Genomic DNA, 24,460 nt, shown 5'->3' with positions numbered 1-24,460 from the left:
ATTTTATTTTAAAATTTAAAATTTTATTTATAAATTTTTAAAATTATGTTAAAAATAAATTAAAATTTAATATTTAATATATTCAAAAAAAATATTATTTCTTTTGTTTTTTAGTTTAATTTTTTAAACTAAACTTATAAGAAAATTGAATTTGATTTTTTTTAATTATAAATTTTGGATATAAATATCATTTGTGATATTATTATAAAAAATACAACAATTTTATTTAATTATTTTAAGATTTTATATATTTTAAATACAAATGCTCTACCAAAAGCTTCATATGAAAACATTGAATAGAGAGTATTTGGAGAGCATTTGCATCATCTAAACGCTATTCTAAATGCTTTTTAAAAAAATGTTGATTGGATAATGAGGAGCATAAAGCTTATGCTAATGCTCTGTCAATCAAGCCATAAGTCTAGATTAGTTAATCTAAGATTATAAATGACATTTTCCTTCTTTCAAAGTAAAAATAATTAAAATAAACATGAAAAGTGGTATTATGAATATGGTATTTTTGGCAATTTTCACTAAAATTTTAAAATCTTCGAAACTAAAAAGAGGAAATGTTATGATTTTTTATAATGGAAAGAAAAACGACTCTTTCTTTTATCTTTGAGTCCTGGCCCAGATGACAACATATAAAAAATATCAAAAATGAAATAAACATTTTCTAATGGTTAATATTTAAAGTTTAAATTATATTTCAGATAAAAATTAATTTTTTTATTTTGGTGTATCTTTACTTTTTGATTAAAAATTTGAAATATGTTTTAGACTCATTGATAAAGACATATTTAAAAATATTAAATAAATTTTCTTATATTAACTTATTATAAAAACATAAAATTGAAATATGATAGAGGTATGTTTGAACAATCATAATTTTTTGTTCACACCTTTTGGAAATGATATAAATAGAAATTAATATATATTAACTATGTAATATTTGATAGAAAAAGCTTGGAAATAAATAATTAAAATACTTTAAAGACTCAAAACATGATTGGATATATTTAAGGGCAAAAATAGGTTGAATATTTTTGATACATTTATAAAGTTTTCTATTGCAATATGTGAATATTTATTTTTATAAAATGAGTTCTCGTGCAACATCGCATGAATTCCTTATTTAGTGTAAATAATAAAATATAGTTAAAATATAATTATTTTGGGTAAACTTTATAAGTTTTTAAAATAGCAAGCATTATTAAAAATAATAGTAAGTATTAATAATAGAATATACCTAAAATATTCTATTTTGAAAATAAAACTGAGGGAAGCCATTGAAGTAAAATACAAACTCATTTTAAAGAAAATGAATGTATGTAATATTTTTCATAGTTTTTAATAGCATAATTATCCATCGTTTAAAATTGTTTATATCATTAAATAGAGAAAGTATAGATAAAAAGAAGAAAGTTGGTGCCGTTTTTTTTTAATTAAAAAGTTGGTGCAGTTTTTTTTAATTAAAAAGTTGGTGCAGTTTATAATCGGTTACTGTACCTACATTTCAAAATAATGTTGCTCTCAAAGCTCTACAAGATATCGAAAGATCACAAGAAAAGAGAAGAGGAAAAACTCCATAAACACTCAAACGAAATCTCTTATTAATGCTCGTTTAATTAAAAATAAATAAATAAGTTTTCTAGTCTGCAAAGTTGCAGGGAAGATAGAAAATATGTGTTATCAAAAGAGCTTTAGTCATATAGGTTTAGACTGGAGAGAATGTTGAATTCGGTGGATCATTGCCAATTCTTGCGGATGTCGAATGTGTAGTTGATTTCCAAGTAGCACTTATTATCGTCATCAATAAACTGATATAAACAATAAACTAAATAAGAAATCTTAACATTTATTAACAAAGCAAAACATAATTGCATTGGAACATATTAAGATGTATTTTCCTGATTTTTTGTTCATGTGTATGAAACATATACCTTAGTTCTTGCAGAATAGGATCCTCTAGCGAAAATACCAGACGGTGTTATTTCTTCAGGCATCACATGTTGGTATGGCTCAGCTTGAGGACTAAACGTCCCAAGCATTGCTTTCGTACTATCCACTATCCAAAAGAAAGAGACACCAAAACATCAAAATAGAACATTAAAAAACATTTTTAACACTACCTAAGACACAAGAAGAAAGACAAAAATACCCTTGACACCGGTTTTCCAGACGGTGTTGTTATAGCGAAGGCCCGAAACAATATTGTTGGTGACACGGAAGTTAAAGACAAGTGTGTACTTAGATCCTTCCTTTATGGTGAACCAAGGACCTTTAGGGTTAGGCAATCCATCATCGGGTATCGTTAATACCATGTCTTCTCTGTTTGGAGACCTAACTGTTAAGTCTAGTATCTTTACTACTGGATCCGGTGTCTCTGCATTTCATTTTTTTTGTTAATTGTGTGTTGACATAACAATTTTAGTGACATAACAATATATATATATATATACATATATGTTACACAACTGAAATTATATAGTTATGGACTTTATGCCACGTATTTAGCGTTAACTGAGACTATAGTGTAAGCCAAAATGTCATGTGAAATTATATGATACTTTTTTTTAACATAGAAATTATATGATACTTTATTGCAGCTACCATTAAATCATATATATGTTGCGTTTTAATCATAAGATATAAACCGGATTTTGGATTTGGTTTACCTCCTACATCTTCCAAATCCACCACGCCGATTAGCTGTTCCTTCCATCTCCTCAAGCTTTCATCATCCTAACAAATTTTGGCAGAAAATATAAGATATTAACATTAGCATAAACATTACGCTTTTATTATCTGATCAACAGTTATTAGAAAAGTATTTACAGTATGCTAATGTTCTCAATGCTCACATATGAAGTTTTTGATAGAGCATTTGCATATAAAATATATAAAAATTAAAATAAATATATATATATATATATAATTTTAATATATTTTATTATAATATAAAAATCTGTTATATCCAACAGTAAAGTAAATGTTAAAAAAAGAATTGTAATTAAATATTTTTAACTTTTTTTTAAAGAATAATATTTCACATTTAAAATATAATTTTATGATTATTTTATACATGAATCATTTACTGTTTTACCAATCACACTATTAAATACATAAATGAAAGCATATAGCTTCTACAGTATGCTGCTACTGATTTATCATTAAATCTACCGATCAAGACCATAGCATGAAATGAAATATTTAAATGTACCCTGTTCATACATTAATATGCCAGGAATCTAACCTTTTTAATTAGTAATAACCAAATCGTTATCCAATTATTATGTATAAACTTGTATTAATTTAGATCTTCGTCTATCAATAACTTGAAAAATAACAGACCTTGTCTTTCTCAAGCTGTTCTTTGAGAGCGATCATGGGACCGAGTTGGGGCTTCTTCTCTTCGTCTTCGTCATCATCTTCTGTCGGAGAAAAAGAGCTATCACTGTTCTTTCTGCTTAGCCCCATTTCTTTGTCTGATGTCTGTCCTGAAGCTTCCCCTCCCTTCTTCTCATCTTCCAACTCCATTATTGATTCTTCCAACCAAAACAAAACAGACAAAAAACACACAAGATCACCTTCTTGATCTAATAAGATCTTAGATAATGCCAACCTTTTGGTTTGAGTAAAATGCAAATATGGCTCTAGAGAGAAGAGAGAGGAAAAGGAAGAGTTTTGGTGCTTTTTGTTGAGGTATGTTTATATATGGAGCTTGAAGAAATGGTCATGTGGTGATCCTATAATTTTGTAAATATCACTCTGAAATTCAAAATTTGCTAAATATGTACAGTCTACATTGCAAATATATTTGCATGGTTACACATTGTGAGGATGGTCTCTTGCTTGCTGGCTTGCAAGTGGAAAGAGTTTAAACATATACAAACTGAGAATAAATTCGCCAAATAGGAGAGGGAGGCTAATAGCCAACCTTATTGGGCTCTTTTATTAGTTTTATCAGCGCGCGCGCCCATCTACAAGCATAATAGCTTCCTTGTGAGATATCAGTCCCGATAATGCGAGTGTGAAAAGTAAACAAATTTTTTTATACAATAAATCAAGGAAATATAAATAAATAAATATTACGCAGAACATACATTTAAGTTACCAAGAATAAGATGATCATTTGTAGATTTAATGGATTTTTTGTTTGTCATAATATATTTGCCCAAACGTCGACACTAGTTAATTCTTCACTGAGGTCAGAAATTACGTGTTATTGGTTGCCATGAATTCCTGATTTTTTCTTTGATAAGTGAGAAATATTTGGAAAATTATGAAATTTGATTGAGATGTTTGAGTTTGTAAGTTTGAATGGTTTTAAATTTTCTTAGGATATTATTGATAAGAATAAAAAGATAGTGCAAAAGTTTTGTATGAAGGAGTACCAATGTTTACGTACATCTTTAGCGTAACCAACTTAAATGGTGATTCATTGATATATATTATTGATAGTATGATTTGATAATATATTAGTGTACGTTGCCTTTCAAAAAGAAAAGAATATATTAATTTATTACAATTTTCTATATAATAAATAAATACAAAATATATGATGTAAATGATGATTTACATATAGTGACGATCAAATATTACCCACCAATATAATATTTTTTAAAGTATTAGGCTGCCTTAGAATATACTCTCTTTTTGCTAAGTTTAAAAGTTATAATATAGGTTATATCTATAATAAAAAAAATATTTCATATTAGTCTAAACATTCATATTTTTTAAAAATATACAATATCAAACCATTTGTACTGCCTAATTATTGTCTAGATAATCAAATATATGTTAAGTTACTCCGTCAACCTTTTCATATGATAAACTGTAAAGTTAATGTAAATGACTAACATTCATGTGAATATCATACGATAATAAGATATTGTAATTGTAATCTAATATTATTTTATAATACTAAATAACATACGGTTTATAAAAATGATAGTATTAAAACATATACAATCAATACTCACATTTGTTATTTGTATTAATGATATTACTATAAAATGTTATCAAAATAACATAATATTAAGCATCATTTTATATTAATAAAAGTTCTTGAGGGGTTTAAAGTGGAATCTTCTATTGAATTAGATTTTATAAAATATTATAAATCAAGTACACTAAATATGTCTCTAGTGCATGGTTGATTAGAGATGATCCTAGAACACATTCCCCCGTCTGTAATCTTCCGATTACCTTAAAATAGAAAAAATAAAGTGTTATAAAACGCAAAATGTCAAAATATGTCAGAAAAGCTAAATATACTAAATAATACCATAGTAAATTATGATATTATACTAACCTATTTCGTTATAATTGAGCCACCAAAAAATAAGAGCTATGAAAGTTGCAATGTCATTTCTTAATCTCATCATATTTTGGGTTAGAAATTCCAAATCAATATTCTAGAAGCTTGGCATTCCAGCTCTACGCCAGTTAAATTTTTTTTTTGAATCACACGACCACGAAAATGTATTATTTGAAGAGTTTTCACGATAATAAAGCAGTCTAGCATAAGTTACGCTTCCTACTAAAACTACAATGGGGATTGAGTAAATTTCATCAATATTTGAAAAATATGACACATATGTAGTTGATATAACTAAAGTAGAGAAAGAATATCACATATTGTGGAGTAAATGAAGTTAAAAATTACGCAGTACAGCTTTATCAAAAGAGACAAAATCATACATTATTTTTTGCAACATTAACTATTAAATCCATTTGGTCTAACACAATCAAACATGCATTTTAAACAATTCTACTAACCATATAGTAATTTTAATATCAAATCCATTTGGTTAGTCAAGTTAACGCATAACTAAGTTCATTCAAGCATTTTAACATACATCTTCAGTGTATTTAATCTAGAATCTAGACTAAGAATAACCAAGTCCATTCTAGCGTTAAAAACACTAAGATAGTAGGGAAACATGTAAAATCTACATGTAAATCTAATACTAAACATCTTAGAGCATGATTAATGGAAAGTTCTTAGGGTGAGGTTTTTAGCGGAATATAAGAAACTGTCTCTTAACTTTTAACTAAAAAACCTAAGAACCGGCTCTTAAATAAGATATTTAAGAGCCGGTTCTTAGTTTTTTTAGTTAAAAGTTAAGAGGCAGTTTCTTATATTCCGCTAAAAACCCACACTAAGAACCCCTCATTAATCATGCTCTTAATCATTCATCAAATCACCCTAAATTAGCATATCCCATAGATTCAAGAGGTGGCTGCTCACAAATCATCTTGAATACACTTTCAACCCAAAATAATTTGAAGCATAATCAAGCTTAAGAAGCATATAATCACAAGAGAGAAAGTAGTAAATGCATAAATACCAAAATATCCAAAAGGTATTATGGCTATACAATAGATAAAAGGATGATCTTGTTCACTTAAGGCAAGTCATATTTATACTAAGAGGCTAAAAACTTGAAATCAACTAGGTTAAAGTGGTCGTAGCGGTCTTGGATCAACTGCTAGGAGGATCCGTCTGGTACTGGTGCTGTAGCAGCCTTTGCCTTGGCAGCTATCTAGGCTGTTACATGCGTTCGAGACGTCTTCAGGGTAATTATAGCGGACTAGGTAGAGGCCACTAGACCAAACCGATAAGGAATCCATCTTCTCATGGTCAGGGTAAGACAGCTGGCTTCAATTTATATGCTGCATGGTCAAAATGTGGATATCTGAAGGAGGAGCATAGCAGTCTAGAAGTCTACGTAGACACCGTTAGGATTGGGCGTTGTGGTTGTGTTCTCTAGCGGTCACTCCTCGACCGCTAGTCTTCGCTGCTACAAGTGTCCACGATTCCAAATTCTTCAAATCATCTCTTTTTCTTGGTTTCCAACTCTAAATGCTCCCATAACATGTATACATGCTCCAAGAGTACTCAAATGCAATATGAAAGTGCAAAGAATCTAAATGAACCTATGTAAGCTAAGTACAAGAGAAATGATTAGGTTAAAGTCCATAAAATTTAATACATAAACTGTATATGTGTACAAGTATATGTTGAGAATATACATCAAAATTTATAACATGATTTCGAACCAGAATTCAAAAGCATATAATCTATAAAGTTTTGATTGTGAGAACCACATGATTTAAAATGAACAAAGATTAAAATTGTGGTAAGTAAGAATGGATTAGTTAAGCTAATCTCGCATTAGCCATGTCACCAAAATTTTAGAACATAATCTTATGGTGAATAGAGTAACATTTGATTTACAATATACATCATTTTGTCATGTCACATTTTAGAACCAATCAATATATCTAGTTAAGTGTATTCTCAGTTAATAGTATGATTAAACACATTGTTCTTTAGCAAATTTCCATTATCGAAAACGCTCCCGCCTAATCGAGAACTCGCCTGGTTAAAGGTTGATTAAAAGGTCAATGTGTCAAAGAGGTGTTGTGCAGTGAGTTTAGGCGATGAAACATTTTTTTTGCAAAAATCAAAAAAATTGTGTGCTAAATATTAGTTTATATTATAGATCTATCATATTTCAATAATATCCATAAGTATCAGTTGTAAAAGCTTCAAGATTGTGAAAATTTTGTAAAACGCAATAGTATAGGTCTGAAAATCGCAGAGAAAAATGTTTAAGATGAAGGCAAAATCGTCATTTTGTACTCATTAAATGAAAATCTTCTAAATATGAGTCATATGCGTTGCTTTTGGTTCAAAACTGGGGCATGAGTGATATGATATGTGATCTCATTGTCAGTAACTCACATATGCAATATATATATGTATTATATGTAAAATATCCTAAAAAAAATCTCCAATTAATTTCTGTTTAATTTCCAATTAGTTGTTTAGGCACTAAATCCGGGTCAATCACATGTGTTACGCCTAGTGCAATTTCAAACATGGACTAATTTAGACTTTAACACCAAAGTCCATTCTCTTACTTTGTTTAGCTATACAACATAACACTAAATAAAATAAAACCCATTTAAGATTTGTTAGCTAAATCTATTATATCTTAACATTTACCATCGGTTAAAAAGGTTTGATTTTGATCATTAACGCAAGAAGTTAGTTTTACGTCATGGTGCAACTTTTTTGGGGAGAAATGATCTATGACATGTCATAGTATTATTATCAGTCCACTGATCCCGTTGTATTAGCCCCGAGCTTCCTGGATGTAAAAAAGGAAAAAAATTACTTTAAGGCGTCATCGGTGCAGAACGAAAGGACTCAGAATCCTATCATCAACATTTGTGCATGTGTATGTATCTATGAGTCTATTGTAGAGTTGCAGATATTAACTAAATGAAATATTACTTTTCTATAGGAACCATTTTAGTTGCCAAATTTGTTGTGAATGATGCAAAAAAATAGAATTTGCTTTAGTTAAAGAAATCATAACTAATAACAATGAGAAGTAGAGACTAGAGAGCCCTTTCCAGAAATATTTATACTAATATAGTATTTCTATCGTCTACAAATTTATCTAATTTCAAAATATTATAGAATAATTAAATTAAGCACACAAGAAAAATCAAGATAAAGTCAAATTCATGTTATGAATGGTGTCAGTATTCTTTTGCACGTAAATAGTAAACCCTTAATTCGATTTAACGCTTCAAACAGTAAATAGTATCCATTTTATAAATAATACTCATAGCTAGGACTTAGGAGGCAAAGACCAGACCACTATGCTGACATTGTAAGTTCGACTCCTACGTTTTGCGTGTGAGAAAATAATCAAAAAAAATATAGCATGGTAAATAGTATTTGAACGTCTAACAGTGAATGTCTTTATATCATCTTTTTATTCACAGTATTTTGGTATCATCCAAATCTAGGATATTCACCGACAATAATATATTGTCTTCATGTCATGTATCACAATACTGTTTTTTGTTCTAAAAAACATATCTTGAAACTACATCGTAATACTCGATTGTAATGTTGAATTTAGTTAATATCTTCCAAAATTATCAAAAAACATTGTAATTTTTCAACAAAAAAAACATTGTAATTTCACTATTTATTTATATAAATCGTATCAGTGGGAGAACAATAACACCGTTTCATTCAACCATGACTTTTTTTTTTTTTTTTTTTTTTTTTTTTGGCAACGTCATTCAACCATGACTAATTTCTAAAAAAATGTTGATAATCTGCTTACATATTGTTTGTCAAGATTATCAAATTTTTTAGCAAAAAAAAGGTTATAAATTTACACATCTTACAAATATATTATGACAATATATATTATAACAGATATACAATCAGCTTAGGATTCACAAACAACTTAATAGAACAGATCATATCAAGAAAGAAAATTAATTTTCTCAAAAAAAAAAATTAGAAAACATAAAAATATTCGATCTTTAATTCTTAAGTTTAGCTGTGGTGGCCAACTATTTGCTGACGAAGAGATTCTAACCAGATGGGACCGAAATGAACATTTAATTATGGTACCAATCTTAACATGTGGCCGACCAATAATAATTGACAGGTGGTAAAGTTTTGACCGCTGATCTAAATTAGTGCTTAAATTAACGATTAAGAATTAACACATATTCAAGGATTACGAGATAATTATGCTTATATTGTCCGACTTTAGGATTACACATATTCAAGGCATGCCCGCATGGGGTCGTTTCACATAATTCTGATGCCAAAAGTGAATTATTTCGACCTTTTCTTTAGATCTGAAATAATAATATAAAATCATAATTTAATTTAAAGTGTAAGAGGAAGACCAAGCTTTTTCCATCAACAAAATCTACATTTATATTTTTATATATAAAATTAAAATTATTTATTCTTCATATTAGAACATCTCCAATCTACATTTATATTTTTATAAGAAATAGGAAAACTGCACAAAAAGGATTTTTCTATATTATATGCTTATATAATATAATTTTTCTCTGTTATTGAAAACATAGAAATAGAGTATACTTTCTCAATAATTCTCTTTACAAAAAGTATCTATTTATTATAAGAAATATATTGAAAACATTTTTTTTATAATATAGTTATATTATTATGTACGTTAGATTTGTAATTGTAATGTTATTAGGGCATCTCTAATCTCATTTTATTTTTTACTCTAAAATAGAATTTAGAGCAAAAATATACCAATAACAGTTTATTTCTCACTCTATAATATAATGAAAAATAAGTTTACTCCAAATATAAAATAATTTGTTTTTTTTATTTATCACTCTATTTTTTACTCTAAAATAGAATACTTTTATAATAAACTCAAATTATATTATAGAACTGATTTATCTTAGCGTAAAAATTAGATTAAACCATTTTTTTATATCCGATATGAGTCCTTTCTTCTGTTACTAATTAAAGTATTCTGAATATCTAATGATTATTTATTGACTTATTGATAATTTACACCATTTCCATAATAAAATAAAACAGTGGGTCCCACACTCATGGCCATCTTAGCCGTCCAACCTTTTTTCTTTAATAAGCTTTTCTGCTGGCCGACCTTTACAGGTGGTGATTACGTGTCCGTGCCCATCTACTGAAAAAAACAGCAATCTGATTACAATTAAAAAAATAGCGATAATTGTAGTTTTTTTTTTGCGATAATTATAGTGATAAATTGATACTCCATCTTCTAATGGCGCAGACAATATGATCCGTTCTTTTTAATGTAGAAGCCATTTTAAAAAATGATAATATATTCAAAAGTTATTAACTTTTTCATGTTGGTTAAATATTATTTTGATTAAGATTTGACTAATTTTTCTTGCTTTCGGAATTAAGTCACATATCTTCCTTTCTTTTCTTAGTTTTCTGGATTAGAATTTTCATAATTAGCATTTCTAAACTAATTTTCTTTAAAATTGAGGAAAATTTTAAGTATGCACACTATTCATAACATTTCTAGTGAAAAATATAGACACAAGTTCGTAAAAAAAAAGAGTTATGGTTACAACTTACATGATACAAAAACATCTGTTGTCAAAAAATACAAAAAAAAATCTATGAAGGAAATTTTAATTAAAATATATATACCGAAAACTACTTTAATTATTTGTTTAAAACAAAGAAACAATTGAACAAAAAAAGGTGGGGGTGGAGATTTGATCTGACGTGGCGACAGATATGTGGGCCCATTTTCAAGTGGAATCCTACCTGGCATACACTCAAGTGTCAGCGATCGGACACATGCACAATGAAATCAATCGAAGTAACTTGTCGCCATGTCATTATCAGTCAAAACATGGGACCCATATTTTTGCATTTGTTGGTCCCACCCACCGGCCTATACTTGTCGTCAATAATCCACGTAGATTAAATAAAAAGTGAAAACAAAAACGATAACGCTTATTGTTGGGTAAAGAAATAGAAAACTCGAAGAACCTTTTCTTTTTACATTATAACAACAAAACTAAATAAACAAATTGTTTTCCATGTTATCGGTTAGAAATAAAAATGAAAAACAAGTGGGTAATATTTTCTACAAAGTAACAACTGAATGATTTAATAATACATCGGATTAATATTTGTTATAATAATTTAAGCAAAAACAAAAAATATGTGTTATAATAGATGCGAGAATATAAAGTGAAACAGGTGAATAAAACGCAAAAAATTAACATTGTTTATTTGTTGATTACGTCTACTATGGATAGCTTTTTATCATTATGACTTGAAAGTATTTTTCAGATTATACAAGAGTTAGTATTCCGGTTCTGAAACTACCAGCCATATACGACGATGATAGCTTTTTTTTTTTTTTTTGAGCAGATACAACGATGATGGCTAGAAGTATTTTTTTTTGGAGCAAATACACGAAACTCGTTAAAAACAAATTTGTGAAGGAAAGAGCTTTAATTAGAACATCAATAATTCAATACTAACTAAAATTTAAGATTATCAGTAAAACGAAAAAGGTAGTTAGCAAACAAATTATGCTGATATTCAGTTATTCACTGCCAAAATATTCAGTCTACTAAAAATGTCACTTTCAATCCAAAATAAAATTGGGAAAACTGTTTTTTTAGAGCAAAAAAATGGTAACTATGTCCCTTTAGACTAATCTATATTTTGTGTCATATTTTCCTATAACACCCTTTAATATTTTTGAAAATAAATTTAATAAATAGATTTACAAACAAAAAAAAATTGGAAAAATAGTAACTTTCGATAAAATACCTATATGAACTTAGTGATATTTTTTCCAGTTATAAAAAGTTAAAATTATAAATTTCATATTATGTTCTAAATAAAGAAGAAATGACATTCTACGAAGTAGAAAACGAAATCCACTTTTTTCATTGAATCTACAATGTTTAGAATATGTGATCTACGTAAATAGGAGTATTCTAAAAATATTTAGAATACACATTCCGCGCTTAACCTATCGTTCTAAAATCTTTAGAAATCAAAATCTACACATTAATATAAATCTAAAACACGTAGAAACCGACTTCTACAGATTTACTATAAATCTAAAACATGTAGAAATCAAAATCTAAACATTACTATAATTCTAAAAAACTGTAGAAACCGATTTCTACATATTAGTTGTATTCTACGGATAAGAAATCAGTTCCTAAAAATATGGAAACAAAATATTTGGGAATATTCACTTTTATATTTTGAAAAAAAATCGATTTTTTTTTAAAAAATAGAAAAACGAAAAAGGAACAAAATAATAAAAAAAAAACGAAAAAGGAATAAAAATTACAATTTTAAGGGTATTACTGCCATTTTGAAAAAAATTAATCTAATGGGACATAAAGTAGTATAGATTAATATAAAGAGACATAGTTACTATTTGTTTGCTCTAAAAAAACAATTTTCCCAATAAAGTTTAAGTAAACGATTCCATATTCCCTTATGAAGAAACGTTTAGCTAAAAGAACAACCATATTTGTATGTAAAATCAAATATTTCACTTTATTGTGTCCTAACTCCTAATATACCTAGATCTACCCGGTGTTATGAACACATATGAAGCCAAATAATGTTCACAGGATATAAACATATATATATGTACTATTTGACCTTGTGCTTTTTACATTCCATGTGATATCTTATCTGAATCAGTAAATAATTTGCTTTGTACAATGTTAAGCAAACGCAAAAATCCAAATACTAGAGTTTATAATGACGTTCCTTTTCTAATATCGTGCAATATATCTCAATTTAAACAAAAAAAATAGATTATAAATATAAACGATCTATATTTTTTCTGTCAGCATAAACGATCTATATATAACAACATTATAAGAAGAGTTCTCATCAATTACTTCAACATTTTAATAACAGTACCAACCTTATACCAAGCATCTAATCTATTATGAATAATATTAATTCCAACCACCTTTTCATCAATTGTTTTAGGGATCAACTTTTCTAAGTGACAAAATTGATGATATAATCTGATAATAATACAAAGAATTAATGGGGACTCTTGTGAACACAGTTGTAGTGTCTTATTAGGATACTCTGACCCTTAAGGTCACCACCAATATTTTTTTAAAAATAATCATCCTTAGGATAAAACTAAGTTGCTAAACATTAGATTAACTATGTATGATCCGAAATTTTGGTATAATTTCAGTGAGAAGAATTGATGAAAATGATTTCAGAACTTGAAGAAAACTGCGCATAACGGTGGCTCGTGTGTTCAGACGGTTTAAACTTATAAATAGTGCTGCTAAGTTGACAAGTTACCGGGCTTAAAGTTTTGATATATTTACTTTAAAAACATATATAATGAATACGAGTCGACCAGCATGCTCGGCGGTTTTTTAAGATTGTCAGGTCGTATTTTTAATAAGTAAACCAATACAACTCGACCAGCATGCTCAGCGGTTTTATATCGCTCCAGGCATGCCGCATGCATATCAGTCTACCTCATGCAATGTATATTAAACTTGAAGTCATGGGTTTTATAAAATGTTTCTTCTGAAGTCCGATAACTTCTAGAGGTCGTTCAAAAGCAGAGGTAATAAAACTTTTCACATATAGTACCGCTCATCTCTCTTTCTTTTTTTTTCTTTCAAAATTGTAACGCTTATCAAATAATGTGCCACTCACTTTAGGACCTTTAGATTCCTTCGTTTTTTTTGGGTACCTTGGAATTATCATACAATCGCTATGAAAGCCGCTTTGACCATTACCAATCCGTTTAAGAGTTTTTAGTTAACTATGTTTAACAGTGTTAACATTGGACGGGTCGTCTAACCGAGGTGACTATGATCTCGGTATTTATGTCATAATATTGTTTCGTGATACACCCCCCCCTATATAGCAATCCGATTTTGTATAAACTTTTCAAAATTTAATTTCAAATTTTTATGGTATAAAAAATTCAGTGCACAGATCATTTCAACTGTATTATATAATCCCACCATTAACATGTATATAATTTCTCCTCACCCGTCATCACTTTCTTCCAAAATGTATAAAATCTGATATAAAAACGGTTTGGATTTACCAAGAAGAGATGTTGGAGGAAATCCGGGATTCTTCATACCTAAGACCACAACATGTGATATTAGTTTTGTAATTCAATTCTACAACATTTAAGTTTTATATATGATGATTTTTCAGTCGAACTGATGATACTGATAAAAGATTTATATTACATTAGACGAGAGTTTAATTTCCTGCTTACATAAAAAAAAAGATTTGTCTTAAATATTTACAACTAGACGTTAATCGCAAGTGGTGTCTATCATTAAGACAAACTGTACATGATATTTCTTTCTCAAACAAATATACACCAAAAGCTTCTTTTCATCTCATGAATTATGATTGCAAGAGAATATTAATTAAACTCATACTTATTTTCTTTTATAAAATATTTTTCCCTTACAGATATTTAAAAAAAAAAGATTCTATAGTACTGCTTTTTTAGTATTGTTTCTACTATAAATTAACCATCTCCTCAAGCAACACTCTTCACACATCAAAGCATCACACACACACACAAACACACACTTTCTCTTCTTCTTTTGATCTTTTCCTCTTTTCTACACATTCAAATGGCCACCGCTGATGTATGCATACATATGTTCTTAAATTTTGCAAACCCATTTCTCATTAGTCTAAAGTTTGATTAGCGATCCAATTCTAGATTCAATGTTTTCACTTGTCTTAATCCACTTAGATGCTTAAGTTTACACAATATATACGTGATCAACATCATTAGAAAATATCATTTCTTCTGTGATTATATCAAATAAAAACGTTACACAGTTTTGAATTGATCTATGTGTGACAATGGTTTTGCAGGTTGAACAAGTGACTCCAGCCGCAGCTGAGCACGTCGAGATGACACCACCAAAGACAGTGGAGCCTGAGGAAACCGTCGCCGCCGTTGTGACCGAGTCTGCTCCAGCTCCGGTAACAGAAACTGAAGCTCCCGTGGAAGAAACAGAGAAACAAACCGAAGAAGCAGAGGAAACCAAGAAGGAGGAAGACGCTCCCGTCGAAGTAACCACTAAAGACCTCCCAGTGGAAGAACCAGAGGAAACCAAAACAGAAACTGAAGAGATCAAGAAAGAGGAAGAAGCTCCCGTGGAAGTAACCACTAAAGACCTCCCTGTCGAAGAAACAGAGGAAACCAAGACAGAGACGGAGGAGATCAAGAAAGAGGAAGAAGCTCCGGTGGTTGTGGAGGAAGAGAGCAAAGCAGAGGAAGTCGTAGAGCCCAAGAAAGTGGAGGAGGAAGAAGTGAAGACAGAGGAGACTCCAGCAGTTGTGGAGGAAGAGAAGAAGGCAGAAGCAGAGGAGGAGAAACCCACTGAAGTAGCAGCCGTGGAAGCCGCCGTGGTTCCAGCAGAAGTTGCCGTGGAGAAGGCTGATGAGTAAATCTGAAAAGAAAGAAGTAGACACTATTCGCTACTTTATAAGTACGTTTTGCGTCTTTGCGTTGTTGTTCTGAGTCTGTCACTCTTGGTGGCCCCTTTTGCATCATCACCCACCCTCTCTTTATTCCCTTTCAATGTTTAATATTATGAATCCTCTTTAAATAAACGAAACTCATCTCTTGCTCATTGGTCCTACAATCATCACTCTGAACTAATATCTAAGCAAAAAAACTTACAAAAAGTTTCAGAAGCTTTATTCTCCAGTGAATATACCCATCAACTCAGCCACAAGCTCCTCATCATCATCATCATCATAATGTTTCCTCACATACCTTTTCAAGAAATCCTGATCTGTACATACCAAAACAGTCGACACCGGAGGGAGTTCACTTCTGATCAACCCTTTGGCAATAAGAGCTTTGATCACATTACACCTAGGTACCATCCTCTTCTCCATGCTGTATCCAAGCACCTGAGGATACGAAGCCACAGCCTTTAGTGTCCAACCCATCTCCTTCACAACAAACTCGATCTTCTTCTTAACCGTCTCAACAGAATACCCAATACAAGGAGGAAGACGCTTGACCATCATAGCAACATCCTCTCTGCTGAAACCTAAACCTATGAATGTCTCAACAGAGTTCAATATATTCTTCTCTGAAACACCAATGCACTGAGGAAACCTCTTCACCACTAACCGGACTTCCTCTTCCAACAGTCCACACTTCCTCATGGTTTCGAAGTTCAGAGTTATCTTCCTCTCAGAGAGTGTCAAGAAAGTCGGAAACTTCTTGAACATTACCCATACATCTTCCACGGCAAACCCTAAACGCTTATAGACGTTCACTTTCTCCTCCATTGCTTCCTTGTTCAACCCCTTGACAACCCTCAACGCTTCAAGAAACTTAGGCGTAGTTGGATCAAAACCCATCTCAAGAACCTTCTTGAGAGACTCCTGAAACGTCTCTTTCCCACATACATGTGGGCACTCTGAGATCATCAAAGGGAACAGCAACCGTTGCGGCACGCCAAGATCTCTCAAAGCCAAAACATTTCTGAGTTTATTCTCTTGTTTACCTCTCTGTGGGGATAAAGTTTCCACCTTTGAGCTCTTATCCGCTTCCATGACCTCTTTAACGAAGTCATAGTACACGCTTAAAGACCTGTCCTTTGACAAGATCTTTGGAACTTTCGAGATGGTTTCAGTGAGCTCTGAGGGTGAAGATACTTTTGACTGTAAAGCTTGAAGCTTTGGAGCGAGAGACTTGTCAGCATCTAGTGTAAGGAGCAGTGGGTAATCTGTAATGATGGTGGAGATTTGAGAATCTGTGAAGCCGTGAGTTCTCAAGAGACTCAGAACTGAATCAGGGTTACACTTGTTGTTGAAGCTGACTTTCTTTGAGATTGATTCTGCTAGCTTTGGGGTGAAACCCAGTGATGCAACGAGGTAAGAGACTGTAAAGCTCTGACCTTTGCGAGCAGCGGAGGAGAAGGAAGTGAGATTCAGTGAGAGTCTACATTTCTGCAACCTTCTCCCACGGAGTATCAGAGAATACATGACAGAAACAGAGCAAATGTTTTTTTTTTTTTTTTGTGAGTTTTTTACTTGATAAGCCCTAATATCTCGTGTACGGGCCTTACTGGGCCTTGTGAAAGAACCTATCTGCTAATGACAGATGAGATGAGTCCTTCCTAGCAAAGCGATAAGAACTTTCACTGTCCAACAGTGTATCTTACGTTTTAAATTGTCCTGATGGAAATTTTTTTAACACCGATTAATTATGTTATTACAAACTATAACAAACGTTACATAGACGATAATACAATCAACAAATCTACCTACTTTATGAAATTTATGTCTAACTGCATTACTTTAAACCGTCCTATAAAATCGATTATTGATGGTATACCTTGCCCATAATAAATATATTTTGTAAGCTTTTTCTCTAATATTCTGCATAATTCGTCTTCTACAGAAATTAAAATTAAGACTTTCTAAATAGAAACATTAATGAATTTTTGATCAAAAAAATAATAATATTTTTTCTAATATATTTATTTAATAAATATGCATATCTATGTATGAACACCAAAAAAAAACATCACCTAGTTTACTATTCAAATCTGAGATTCAAATAAGAAGTCATTTTATTCTTAAAATATATAGATATACATAGATAGTTTTTTATATTCTGTTAAGAATCTCACCCTAAGAACCTCCATTAATCATGCTCTAATTATTTATAACTGAAAATATATAAAAATACATGATTTTAAAAGAAATCATTAATAAAAAAGATAGCAAAATTCATATAACTTACTTTGTATGTGGTTGTATTTTTATTTTAGTTACTTGCGATGAATAATATTTTAGAAACAAGTATTTAATTTTGACAGATAACAACCTGATTCTAGTAATTTGCAAGTATTAATTTTTGCTGGGTACTTAATATAGCAAATAATTGTTTTAAATAAGTGAAACCCAAATCTTAAAGAACAAAATTTAGATATTTTTCTAGGGTGACCCTTTAAATTCACATATTTTTCTAGGAACAATCAAAGTGTCACGTAGATAATTAATTAAAAAATATTAAATTTATTTTAAAATAATTAAAAAAAGAATAATACTAATTTTAACAACGCTAACCCCGCTAGCTAAACCGTAAACCCGAAATCTTAAATTCTTCACCTTAAACCTTAAATTTTAAACTCAAACCCTATACCCTATACCCAAATCCTAGACCCTAAACCCAAACGTATACTCTAAACCCAAATACTAGACTCTAAATCCAACCCGTAAACTTTAAATCCAAACCCTATACCCTAAACCAAATCTTAGACCCTAAACCCAAACCTTATAGCGTCAAAATTAGCGTTATTCTTTTTTTTTTAGTTATTTTTAAATAAATTTAATATTTTTTAATTAATTATCTACGTGTCATCTTGATTGGTCCTAAAAAAAGTGAATTTAAAGGTTCATCCTAGTTGAGTGAGGTAAACCAAATACTTAACCTCCAAAATTAATGAACAAGACTAGGGTGAACCATTAAATTCACTTCTCCTCTTATTACCGATCAAAATACCACCTAGATTAATAATAAAATAGATTAATTTTATTTAAAAAATCTGAAATAATTGAAAAAAAATAATAACTCCAGTTTTAATGATGCTAACGCCACTAACTAAACATTAAACTTTAAATCTATACCATAAACCCTAAACCAAAATCCTAAACCCTAAACCCTAAACCCTAAACCTAAACCGTAAACTCTAAACCCAAACCCTATACCCTAAACCCAAATCTTAAACCCTAAACTCAAACCGTAAACCCTAAACCCAAACCCAAACCCTATATCTTAAACCCAAATCATGGACTCTAAACTCAAACCATATATCCAAACTTAATGTCTACACCCTAAACTCAAATCATAAACCCTGAACCCAAATCCTATATCCTAAAGGTTTGGGTTAATGTTGATGTTGTTTCTTTAGAGTTTAAGATTTGGGTTTAGAGTCTATGTTTGGGTTTAGGATCTAGGGTTTAAGTTTAAGGTCTAGAGTTTGGGTTTAGAGTTTACGGTTTGGGCTTATGGTTTAGGATTTGGGTTTAAGATATAGGGTTTGAGTTTAGGGTTTAGAGTTTGAGTTTAGAATTTAGGGTTTAGAGTTTAGATTTAAGGTTTAGGGTTTAGAATTTAAGATTTAGGGTTTAGTTAGTGGCATTATAGTTATAAAAATGAGTGTTATTATTTTTTTCAATTATTTTAGATTTTTTTATTTAAATAATGTATTTTATTATTAATCTATGTAACATTTTTTTATTGGTAATAAGAGAGGAGGTGAATTTAAAGGTTCACCTCAAGAGTGAACTTAAGTTTTGTTCAAAATTAATACATACTTGGCTTGTGCCAAAATCTACTTTATATGTGCTAGCTTAGCTTTCTCCCTCGAAGAATACTTATCTCGAAGCTCTCCCTCCCCTCCCCCCAAATTTTCTTAAAACGTCCTCTTCAAAAATCATTACAAAACCTTTATAATAACAAAGAAAAAGTACACAAGGGAACAAACGATTTCACGGACTCTTTAGTTCGGAGACAGTGATCATAATCTGTTTACACTTTAGTCACGGGCTTGACCTTGAAGTTTGCATCGGACCAACAACAATCCAAAACAAAAGAAACATTTAAAGTTTTTACTGAAAAATATTCCAAAATTTCTTAGTTGTAACGCAATAAAATGCTCCAAAAATTTCTCGAAGTTTGGAAACTTTTCTTCACTTTCATACCCCACACATGTTGGTACGTACCATAGCAAATAATCAAATCTACATGCACTCATTACTAGTGGTTTCCACCCCTACAAGAGTCACGGGTAACACTTAAGTTTCACCTATATATTTACATGTTTATTTGCAAAAATATCAGACAAACAATGCAGTAATATTAGACAAACAAATAAAGTAGCAAATAATGGGTTCGAGGGTTTCGGCTTCCTTCTTCATTTTCTTGATCGCCACGGTCATCACATTGCCACCAACGATCCAAGCTTGCACTCCTTGCACTCACCCTCACCCTCCTGTCCCGAAGCCTCCACATCAAGGTGGTGGTGGTGGTGGCGGCGGTGGTGGAGGCGGTGGCGGTGGAGGTGGAGGCGGTGGCGGTGGAGGGGGTGGAGGTGGAGGCGGCAATCCACCACATCACGGAGGAAAAGGTGGTAGTAAACCGCCACATCACGGTGGAAAAGGTGGTGGGCCGCCGCATCATGGTGGTGGTGGTGGTGGGCCACCACATCATGGTGGAGGGACATCACCGCCGTTTGTTAGACCTCCTCCGGTGGTTTATCCACCACCAGTGGTGAGGCCACCGCCTATCTCAAGACCTCCTCCGGTCGTCTATCCACCACCAATGGTAAGACCTCCTCCGGTCACAACTCCTCCAGGAATTCTCCCTCCGATCATTAACCCACCTCCGGTCACAACTCCTCCAGGAATTCTCCCTCCAATCACAACACCTCCAGGACTTCTCCCTCCGATCATTAACCCACCTCCGATCACAACTCCACCACCATCCTCTGGTTATCCACCGTATCATGGTGGTCCACCTTCTGGAGGAGGAAGTTCTCAACCAACGTGTCCGATCAACGCATTGAAGCTTGGAGCTTGTGTTGACGTTTTGGGAGGTTTGATCCATATTGGACTTGGAAATCCAGTGGAGAATGTGTGTTGTCCAGTGTTACAAGGGTTACTTGAGTTAGAAGCAGCCGTTTGTCTTTGCACAACCATAAGACTTAAACTTCTCAACTTAAACATCTTCATTCCTCTTGCACTTCAAGCTCTCATCACTTGTGGAATCAATCCTCCTCCTGGCTTTATCTGCCCTCCTCTCACTTGATAACAAACAACGTACGATATATCAAGGGTTTCGAGGCTTTTGAATAATCTAAATATTTATATTTGTGTTCCTTTTGTTGAAGATCAGGGTTTTTTATTGTCTAGGGTTTTAACAAGTGCTGTTTTTAATTTGTTGTCCGTTGTCGTTGTTGTGATGATTAAGCTAGGGTTTTTGCGTGGGTCTTCTTGAGTTGTTTGCTGTAATCTTTCATTTTGTTTTGCATCTATTTGAATCTTTAATCCTATTAAGAAAACCTTGCGAGACTTATTTTTGAGTTTTCTAGACTAACGTCCCTCTCTACCAAGATAAAGGTATGCCTGCAGAAAAAGAAGAAGGTATGCATGCAGATATGGAAATGTGTGTTTACATGTACGTACGGAAAAAGCTTTTGTGATGAAACACAATGATAAAACGGTCAAAATATGTTTTACTCGTAATATTCTTCTATCAATTTTTTTTTGGTTCAGGAATTTTCCTCTAAAACATTTACGAGAAAGAAAAAAAATCAACTTAAGTCACATATACATGAAAAAGTGTGCGATAAAAATTTTAAAAATGTTCAAAAAAAAATATACATGAAAACGACAAAATTGTAATTCCAGAAAGAAATAAAAACGTAAATTATTTTATCTAGCTATTCAAATCCAAAATGCACGTAGCTTCTACTGTTCCACAGTCTATGTACCTACATAGTACACAACATGTATACGATTTTTTTTCTTCACACAAGTTAAGGAAAAAGGGTTCACGGGCTCACCATCAATATAGATCCATTGAATTTTGATTGTTAATTCTGGACCATCCGAGTCGGAAATGACAGACAACACACCATAATCTCACCTTTCTAGCACGCAGACTGAAGGTCTAGATTTTTATTTTTTTTTGGATTAGCCTGTGAGTATCCTGAGTTTATGAAAAAGTTCATACAATTTCTAGAGGGAAATACAGTTTATAGACAAAACTTTTTTTCTGGATATTTAAATGAGCCAAAAGCAAGAGTTTAGAACATCTCTAATGGTGTAAATATCCAATTAATTTCTTAGTGATGAAAATTTAATAATGATTTAGTTTTTATTTAATTTTTGTATTCTATAAAAAGACAGTTCAATTAAAGATATACATCTGTACTTAAAACTTTAGAACCAGTTCTTTAAAGGGAAATTGCACCATATATACATGAAAAAAACTTAAATACACTAACTAACCAAAATTCCTTCTCTCTCCTACTTTATCTTCCTATCTCTCTCTACTCTCTCTCCTAAAATCTAATTTTCATGTTTTTTTGTTATTTGGCAAATAAGCCCTTCTTTAAATGGCTCTTGCAAGAACTTCTTCTGGCACATTTTTTGCTTTTTGATTTTTTGATTTTTTTTTAATTGGTTAGAAACTCATCAAAACCTGTAGTTGGAGTTGGCCTTATATCTATATAAATATCCATAAATAATGTGACTTAATTCCGTAAAACGTATCAAAATCTGAAATGTGTTGCATCATTTTACCATTCAATCACAAGATCCATAGTCTCAGTTATTTGTTTTAGTAATATTTTACAATGTGTGGAGCAGAGAGACCGAATAAAAACAATTTGTACAAATAAACTTTAATAATTTATCATTTTAATCCTAGCATTTTAAGGTTATCAGACGTCTGTGATTCGTTAAATCGATATATTGTTAGTTGAATACTATATTGTTAGAGCTAAATACTATATTGGGTTATATTTCTGCTTTTTTTGTTGAGTTATCATGAATCATCCGAGCAACGGACAGAATCTGCGTTGTCCTTTTATCTAATAATTGTATTTCTTTTTAGGGTTTGTTTCACGTATTAGCTCTAGAATTACTACAGTTATTCCCGAGTAATAGTTACTATTAAACAAATTATAACTGATTTAATGAATCATTTATAGTTTCACAGTCTGAATTCGTTCATATTTACACATGTATGCCTTAATCTTTGAGACAAAAATATGACTATTGGTAGGATCAATCAGATAGCATTCATAAATCAAGGTAAAACCATATCGTATTCTCGCAAACACAAAAAAATAGGAACAGACGAGGACTTGACCTTTATTTTTGTCCGGAGACAAACATGTTTAATGGGATAGAATTTTTTTGAGTCACTGAAATAACCTTTCCGCAACCGAAATCTCATCAAACATCTTATTCACCTTTGCGAACGATATATAAATTAAGCAATAAGATAATTCAAATATAATTTTCTGGATAATCAGTTCTCCTAGATCAAAATTTAATTTATTTTCAAACTATATTACTTAAACTACATTAAGTGAAAGTTGGTGCTAACCAAATCACAAAAACAGTTTCAGTTATTTATTTATAAACACAACATGATGTACCCAAAACAGTTTTTAGCTTAGACGTTGTCTTCCCTTCTAAATTAAATATTTACGTATGTGGTTTGACACCATACTATCGAATCTTTTCAACTATGCCTATATTTGTCTTTTTGTTTGTTTTATTACTAGATCCAAGTGAATGAGGTATATTGAAAATATTTTTAGCTTAGACGTTGTCTTCCCTTCTAAATTAAATATTTACGTATGTGGTTTGACACCATACTATCGAATCTTTTCAACTATGCCTATATTTGTCTTTTTGTTTGTTTTATTACTAGATCCAAGTGAATGAGGTATATTGAAAATATTTTTTTCATACCCCTATTTACTAAATTTTCTATTCATGGGGGATAAAACTATGATATCTTACAGACTTACACGCAAATGATAAAATTTATAGATTCTCATGACACTACGAAAATAAACCAGCTATTAGTAAAGGATCAAAGTCTGACTGAGACACAGTGTAATATAGTTTTTTTTTGTGTGGTACTCTTGGACAAAATTAAATTGGTTTCTCATTTTCTCATGACAATTGTGGAATAAATTCATTAGATGGAAGTGAAGTTCGAATGGGGAAATTGAAAAAAAAAAAGACTCGCTCAATTTTTATTTATTCTAATAGAATATTTTATTTTTGGTAATTTGGAACCCTTCTGTAACAGAAATAATAGTAAATTAAAATTTAAAAATATAAAAAATATGAAACCATTAGATACATAAGTATGACTATTTATATGTTTAAAATTATTATAAAAAAATAGTGAACCCATACTTTATTTTATATCTTAGCTAGGGATAGAATACTCATTCTAGCTATCTAATTAGTAGTTGATCAAAAAAAAAAAAAAAAAAAAAAAAAAAAAAAAAA

At 30.9% G+C, this 24,460-nt stretch overlaps 4 protein-coding genes across 4 annotated transcripts; 2 read left to right on the top strand and 2 right to left on the bottom strand.

Moving 5' to 3' along the window:
• Positions 1–414: 414 nt before the first annotated feature.
• LOC103838393 (rho GDP-dissociation inhibitor 1) lies at positions 415–6,618 on the bottom strand. The gene is made up of 5 exons (XM_009114828.3): positions 3,355–6,618; positions 2,679–2,745; positions 2,162–2,386; positions 1,944–2,068; positions 415–1,820 (listed from the first exon to the last, which is right to left on the bottom strand). Exons 1-5 carry the CDS (start codon positions 3,538–3,540, stop codon positions 1,749–1,751), a joined length of 675 nt encoding a protein of 224 aa, XP_009113076.1. The 5' UTR covers positions 3,541–6,618; the 3' UTR covers positions 415–1,748.
• An 8,203-nt stretch (positions 6,619–14,821) lies between these two features.
• On the top strand, positions 14,822–16,023 carry LOC103838391 (probable serine/threonine-protein kinase kinX). Its single transcript, XM_009114826.3, has 2 exons — positions 14,822–15,024; positions 15,260–16,023. Exons 1-2 carry the CDS (start codon positions 15,010–15,012, stop codon positions 15,836–15,838), a joined length of 594 nt encoding a protein of 197 aa, XP_009113074.1. The 5' UTR covers positions 14,822–15,009; the 3' UTR covers positions 15,839–16,023.
• Positions 15,906–17,404, bottom strand: LOC103838392 (transcription termination factor MTERF15, mitochondrial). The gene has a single exon (XM_009114827.3). The coding sequence runs from the start codon at positions 17,393–17,395 to the stop codon at positions 16,091–16,093; it is 1,305 nt and encodes a 434-aa protein (XP_009113075.1). The 5' UTR covers positions 17,396–17,404; the 3' UTR covers positions 15,906–16,090.
• A 2,846-nt stretch (positions 17,405–20,250) lies between these two features.
• On the top strand, positions 20,251–21,496 carry LOC103838390 (36.4 kDa proline-rich protein). Its single transcript, XM_009114825.3, has one exon. It carries the CDS (start codon positions 20,307–20,309, stop codon positions 21,225–21,227), a length of 921 nt encoding a protein of 306 aa, XP_009113073.1. The 5' UTR covers positions 20,251–20,306; the 3' UTR covers positions 21,228–21,496.
• The last annotated feature ends 2,964 nt before the right edge of the window (positions 21,497–24,460 follow it).

This window comes from Brassica rapa, chromosome A09, assembly GCF_000309985.2.
Source record: "Brassica rapa cultivar Chiifu-401-42 chromosome A09, CAAS_Brap_v3.01, whole genome shotgun sequence".
NCBI lineage: Eukaryota > Viridiplantae > Streptophyta > Magnoliopsida > Brassicales > Brassicaceae > Brassica > Brassica rapa.
Note: the sequence above shows the minus strand (reverse complement) of the source record. Positions and strands in the feature narration are given on the sequence as shown.

What these genes read in the sequence shown, in the direction of transcription:
- LOC103838392 (XM_009114827.3), bottom strand. Translation starts at nt 17,395, where the DNA reads ATGTATTCTCTGATACTCCGTGGGAGAAGGTTGCAGAAATGTAGACTC.
- LOC103838390 (XM_009114825.3), top strand. Translation starts at nt 20,307, where the DNA reads ATGGGTTCGAGGGTTTCGGCTTCCTTCTTCATTTTCTTGATCGCCACG.
- LOC103838393 (XM_009114828.3), bottom strand. Translation starts at nt 3,540, where the DNA reads ATGGAGTTGGAAGATGAGAAGAAGGGAGGGGAAGCTTCAGGACAGACA. An exon ending in GGATTTGGAAGATGTAGGAG is followed by an intron (nt 2,387 to 2,678) that starts GTAAACCAAATC and finishes AATGAAATGCAG; the next exon opens with AGACACCGGATCCAGTAGTA. An exon ending in CCTATTCTGCAAGAACTAAG is followed by an intron (nt 1,821 to 1,943) that starts GTATATGTTTCA and finishes TGTTTATATCAG; the next exon opens with TTTATTGATGACGATAATAA.